General features: G+C 40.5%; 1 protein-coding gene across 1 annotated transcript; it reads right to left on the bottom strand.

Annotated features, from left to right (window-relative positions):
• Window positions 1-1,125: 1,125 nt before the first annotated feature.
• Window positions 1,126-6,107, bottom strand: LYG1 (lysozyme g1). Its single transcript, XM_045443789.1, has 5 exons — window positions 6,039-6,107; window positions 4,326-4,430; window positions 3,209-3,402; window positions 1,568-1,700; window positions 1,126-1,378 (listed from the first exon to the last, which is right to left on the bottom strand). The coding sequence occupies exons 1-5, from the start codon at window positions 6,079-6,081 to the stop codon at window positions 1,260-1,262; spliced, it is 594 nt and encodes a 197-aa protein (XP_045299745.1). The 5' UTR covers window positions 6,082-6,107; the 3' UTR covers window positions 1,126-1,259.
• Window positions 6,108-6,504: the final 397 nt, after the last annotated feature.

Below are 6,504 nucleotides of genomic sequence, written 5' to 3'. Positions count from 1 at the left end.
CCTGACACAGAAGATGAGCACTTCACACGGCCACCTGGTATAGGCCCTGAGTTTGTACCTTGTGCACATGTGTGGTTGGCTGTTATCCCCAACTATACTGTATGATTTAGTTGAGCTAAGCACACAGTTGTTGCTTAAAAAAAAAAAAATACTGTTTGAAATGATGACAGTTGTTCTAGAATGACACACTGCAGAGTATTGATATCATGTAGTAGGGAGGAATGGACATTTATTACATTTATAGAACACAACCCTTTGAATTAAATAATTTACCAGTATAGTGTTGGTCAATGTCCTTGAGGGCAGTTCTGACCGATGAATCACTATCCTATGGCCTGGCTCTGTTAGTCTTAAGTGCCCCAAACAGGGAATAATCTAGGTGAGTTGGAGAGTATGGGCGCAGGAGAAGGTTATGTGGTCCAGGAAAGGAAAGGAAGAGGTAAAATTAAATGACAAAGAGACTGTCCTAGGGTTAAGCTAATGCTGCAAAGGAGCAACTCTCCTGAAACTTCTCCACGCAAAAGATGGGGCTGGCCACCATCCCACCCTTTTTCTCTTTGAAAGTTTTCAATTAAAATTTATTTTTTAATGTTTATTTTTAAGAGAGAGAAAGTACAAGTGGAGGAGGGGCAGAGAGAGAGAGGGAGACACAGAATCTGAAGCAGGCTCCAGGCTCTGAGCTGTCAACACAGAGCCCGATGTGGGGCTCCAATTCACGAGCTGTGAGATCATGACCTGAGCCGAAGTGGGATGCTTAACCGACTGAGCCACCTAGACACCCCTCAATTAAAATTAAAAACTATGATTTATGTCAAGGAAATCAGTGATAAGAGTTGCCACATAGAGTACCACATGCCCAGTTAAATTTGAATTTCAGATGAACTGTGAATAATTTTTTAGGGTAAAAGTGTTCTAAATATTGCATGGGACTTATACTAAAAAATCAATCATCATTTACCCAGAACTCAGATTTAACTGGGTTTCCTGTTTTTATTTGCTATATCTGGCAATTCCAGTCAATGAATACAGGATTCATTTTGTGGAAATCCACATTACAGCTAACTTCCATGGAAATACCTTTAAGGAGACATAACCCTTAATTTACATACACACCACACCACAAAATGCAGACAACTCTTCCTTTAATGTGATTCATGTTATTTTGATGACCTTCAAGTCAAATTCAGATTCACAGTTACAAGCTCCATTGGCTAGTTTTATCTGTGTAACACTTGAGGCCTCCTGTTTGCTCTGAAGCATTAGAAGCCGTGTCTCTTGAAGTATTTGGCTCGTGCAAGGACATCATTGCAGAAGTCACAGTTCAGGTCTTGGCTGCTTCTGATGTAGCCAGGACCTCCAGCATAGGCACAGAGTCCACCTGGAATTTGTGAGATGGGTTAATGCTGACCCTATAGTCCCTCATTGCTTCAGGGTCTCAGCAGTTAGCTTAGATTCTCTTTCCTAATTGCTTCGTAGGAGGCAACTGAAGTTTGGGGGAATCTGATGTAATGTCTTGTATTTGTTCTTACTTCATGCTGTGAAACCACCAACCCTGGGTTACACTTACCTCTCAGGTACTGGTCAGGGGTCCAGGTTGGAAACCTGGTCTGGATTTCTTTGATCCTAAGTGTAAGGACCTCGATTATCTGAGAAACCTGGGACTCGCTGATCCAGGATGTGGGAGCATAAAGGCCAGGATCCTAGAGGGAGGCAGAGGAAAAGCTAAGTAAGCCAGGTGGGAGAGCGACAGGACTTCATGGGATCAGTGTTGCTTTTTAATTTCCCTTCTTTTTTCTCTCCTCCTCCTCTGGCAGAGCTAATGCCACCTTTAATCTCCCTGGGAATAAACAGTAAAAGTTACAAGGTTTGGGCAAGTGAAGCGTGAGCAGACATTTTGCAACTGCTTCATTATAATGGTGACAGGCAGAATTGAAAGCCTAAGGTGGCAGAAGTAGTGAACATCCCAGTCTGATGCCCTCCTTCAGTGTTTAAATTTAAGCCCTCCAAACCGGTCACAAATGGCTTTTTCTATCTGTACTTGTAATTCTCCTTCCAGGTAATCTGAATATCTAAAAGTCTTCTAATTTTTCTTATACATCTTTGGTTACCATTCCACATGAGTTTCAACATATTTAGGAGAAATGTCTGACTCGGGACAATTCCTTCATCCTCAAAGTAAATGGGCTCATCCTTTTCCCAAGGACAAGATTTCACAAAGGCAGATCAAGGCATCAGAAATGATGCTGACCCTAACATCGCCCATGTTGGTATTGGTCCCTGTTTTGCATTTTCCAGCTGCCATGTGACTTTGCAGCAATGACTCCATCCTTGTAAAAACACCTCCTCACTTGGAAAGGATGGATTGCATGCCTTCCCCTTCACCCCATCCTCATCAGATTATTGGATGAGTCCCTAAATCAAAATGAGATAAAGTATTTGAAAGTACTTTTAAATTGCAAAGTGTCATTCCAAATAGTAATAGGAAGACAGTTTAAAGATCACTGAGGAGATCACATGCTCCTAAAAGCTAAAAAGATGACCACAGTACTTAAAGGCTTCCCAACAATTACAATAATAATGTCAAATGCAATAGAAAAAAAAAAATCACAGCACCATTGTCTCCTTGCCATCCTTGATCCCCCCAGACACAATGAATTCAACAGTGGGGTTAATGCCCAGTTCCCTGGGAGTCTCTGTGAGACAAGTTGAGACCAGGCAGAATTAGTGCAAAAATAAAACTGGATCTTCAGAACTAAGAATTGCGTAGAAGAAAGAAAAGGAAAAGGAATTCAATATTTGCTGAGAATCTGCCAGATACTAAGCACATTTTCCCATTATTGCATTGAGTCTTCATAACAATTCTATGAGGATGGCGTCTTATAGGTGAGGAAACTGAGGCCTAGGGATATTAAATGAGGTCACGTGGTTACAAAATAACAGAACAAGGAACCAGACTAGGGGACCACAGGTGATATCCTGGAAACACAGTGTAGTTGATTTTGAAAAGAAACCATGGCTCAAAACAAAACAGTGATGCTACTACCTGCATCAGGCAGGGATGTGGCTCTCACAGTGCCAGGGAGCACCTTTCACTCTGTGTTCCATAGAACTGCACTTCAGGGTGTCCACAACAACAAATGTGAAGATGTCCCCTTAGCATCATGCCATGCAACACAACAGCCATATGTCATAACTGACAGAGAGTTACCTGCACAACCCCGATTCCATCACCCACATTGCCCACATTGACCATAATGTTGCCACCATGAGACTCCCTGGACAAGACACCAGCGATCACTGCAGGATCCATGCAGTACTTTTGGCCAACAGTACGAATCACAGGCTGATATCTCAGGATGTATGGCATGTCTATTTCAGCCAGCCTTTCAGAAGCACGAACTCCTAAAGCAAACACAGAAGGAAGGATGTGGCTTGTGTGACTTATGCTGACATGGGAGCTCAAGAGGACAGAAATCACACTCCAAGGATCTGGGCAGTGGTCTAGGACCAAGAAGCCCATGTTTCAGTCTGGAATCCCTAGTGGACCTGAAAGTATGATTCTTCTTTGGACTTGAGTTGGTGTCCACTGAGGCAGGGTCCTTTATGGCTTCCAGTGCCTCTTGCTGGACTCTCAGGGGATGCTCTGGCCCACACAAGACAATTCTCTAGGCACAGGCACACTGGCCCCATCCTAAGTACCCCAAACAGATATGCCTATCCATCAGCTACGATGGGCACCAGATGTGAAAGAGAGAATCCCCCAACCCCTTTAAGAAGTCCTTGTTTCCCTGACAGGTTTGCTCACTCTTGCCCACCTTTCCCTCCTAAAAGGACATCCAGATATTGCATGATTTAAACCATTGTAGAATAACAAGGATGTTGGGCAAAATTAAAACTAATACTGATTTACCTGGCTGGCCCGTTTACCTTGTAAGCATTTTTTGTGGTTTCAAAAGTATTCTCATCTACATTCTACCGACCAGAGTTTACAACAAGACTGTAAAATAAGTACTTTAAGGTGCTTTCAGTAGAGATGGAGGGGAACTAAATGACTCATTGAAGAACCACAACACACACTTAGACAAGGTCTTTGGACTCCACGTCTAGTGCTCTTCCCACTACTTGGTAGTGTGGGGCTGTGGGAAATAGTGGGAGCCAAAGGATACGTTGAGAGGACCAAAATTTGTGAGGAAGGACAGGGAGACATGGGTTTGAAGTGTTGGGAGAAAGGACAAGATCCTGTCAAAGTCACCCTTGCCAAAAGGAGGCGCCTTCCGAGAGAAAGGGAAGTGGAGGGTGAGGTGGACATTGGGATTATAAAATACCACAGTAGTTCAGGCCTTGACGTTTTCCAATCCCACAAGATGCTCCAGGGGTGTTGAAGTTTCGGATGTTTCCATAGCATCCCCAGTTGCTGCTTTCAGATAAATCTACAAATTGAGAAAATTTCAATGTAAGGCATTGAACTAGACTCATGTTGATCATCTGTCCATGAATGAAGTACCATTAATAAAAAGAACTTTGCCAAAATCAATTACAAGAACTTCACTCTAAATTGAAACACTTTTGAAATTTACAGTATGGTGACTAGGAAATTATCACAGAAACCCCCTCAATACAAAATTGTCATCTCCTATCCTGCAGGCATGGGGAACTGTTGGAGCAGCTATACTCTTCGCAAAGCCCTGGGCTGTCCAATGTTGTTGAGTTGGTGTCTTGGAATCAAACCAGATGATCTCTTCCCTGTAACTCGTCCTCATCCTGTATCCTAGGGGAACTCTCAGTACTTGACCTTCAAATATTCCTGACCGGTTGGTCAGGGGAGATATTTATGGTTGCTCTGGAGAACCAGAGGGAAGTAAGGACTTCTCATTAGATTGCTCTTTTTTTATTTACTTTCTTCTTTGCTCATATCATCAAGTCTTCATGATTTGCAAATCTTTGGAAATAAATCTACTACACATCATCATATGTGTATTGTATATTTATATAAATGCCTTTTAAAGTTCTATTTTCTTACTGACAGCTTCTTGAGATTGACATCTGAAAATATTAATATTTCGGAGTAAATACTTCTACTTTACGAACTTTTGATAAGTAATCTGAAAGAAATATGGAGATGAAAAGACCTGGTCTTTTATAAGTGTAGTAAAAGCTAAATGAGCTGATGTGTCTTTTTTTATTTTTTAATCAGTACATTTTTATATTTATAATTGGTGACAAATACCCTTAATATTGTAATTGGTTGTGTCATTCATTGCTCCTGCCCCATAGCCACTCCCTAGTCATATTAAATGCTCCTTAAAGTTCCTTATATTCCCAAAATATCTTGTTGAAATTTAAAAATACTTGTTAAATAAATGGATCAATCAATAAATGAATAAATGTAAGACCCTATCTGAGTAATCATCAGAAGTTACAGCTATGATAAAATTTGCTTCTCCTGAGAAACTATGCTTCCTCCTTTTATTTATCAAAAAATATGTACTTTTCCCTTTGCCCCAGCTGCAAGGAAACTTAAGACCAAATCTGAAATTTCAAGCATAGCAGCTATGTCAGCCTCAGTGGTTAGCTTAGTCACATGTTTTTGATCTCCTTCATGCTAGTTTTCTATTTGAAATTGCATTTGAATTATTACAGGAAGCCATCACAATTCTTCTACAGTGCTTATCAATGAGTACTTATCAATGATGTATATTTAAAGCCTACAGTACTTATCAATGAGTACTTATCAATGAATACTTATCAATGATGTATAAAGTCTATAGCACTTATAAATAAGTACTTATCAATGATGTATATTTAACGTCCAGCTTCCAGCAATGCTGTCTTAAGCCAAGCCTACATTCTGCGGAACCCCCTCCTTTGTGGGGCATCTGGAAAGAAGCTATTTTTCAGTGGCTGTTATTAAGTCCAGTATTTTTTGGACAGCTTAGAAAAAAAACATTTTCTACTGCAGTTTCAAGTATCAGATATACCATTCTGTTCCTATGCTTACCCTTCCCATCTCCAAGGTCATGTAGGAGACCCTTACTCACCAGTAAGGGCAAGGAGACCCAGAAGCAGCCACAGCACAGACATATTGATGAGCTGATTCTACTGGTCCTAAAATGATTTTAGAATAGAAATTAACTCAAAGATGTGAAAACATCAATCGTCATCATAACAATATGTAATGTTTCTATGGAAAGAGGTAAAAAAAAAAAAAGAAAGAAAAACTTTTTCACCCATATCTTAACTAAGAAAATTAATTATTTGAATCATAATAAGAAAAGCAAAAGTAAGACATGTGCTCCATCCATCCTTTTAATTAGCTTTGAAATGATGATACTCCTGCTTGGTCCACAGGGACTCACCATACCACCAAGTTACTGGATAGTTATTATTTCAAGAAGACAAGATACTTTGATTCTCAACACTGAGAAACATAGTGACCTGAGTTCAGATGCTGAAAAACAAACTTTGGATGTGTGAGCCTTATCTCAGTTGTAGCCCTCTCCTTAT

This window comes from Leopardus geoffroyi, chromosome A3 (genome assembly GCF_018350155.1).
Source record: "Leopardus geoffroyi isolate Oge1 chromosome A3, O.geoffroyi_Oge1_pat1.0, whole genome shotgun sequence".
NCBI lineage: Eukaryota > Metazoa > Chordata > Mammalia > Carnivora > Felidae > Leopardus > Leopardus geoffroyi.
This window is presented reverse-complemented; position numbering and strand designations above follow the sequence as displayed.

What these genes read in the sequence shown, in the direction of transcription:
- LYG1 (XM_045443789.1), bottom strand. Translation starts at nt 6,081, where the DNA reads ATGTCTGTGCTGTGGCTGCTTCTGGGTCTCCTTGCCCTTACTG. An exon ending in GGGTCTCCTTGCCCTTACTG is followed by an intron (nt 4,431 to 6,038) that starts GTGAGTAAGGGT and finishes CTCAATTTGTAG; the next exon opens with ATTTATCTGAAAGCAGCAAC. An exon ending in TCAAGGCCTGAACTACTGTG is followed by an intron (nt 3,403 to 4,325) that starts GTATTTTATAAT and finishes TGTTTGCTTTAG; the next exon opens with GAGTTCGTGCTTCTGAAAGG.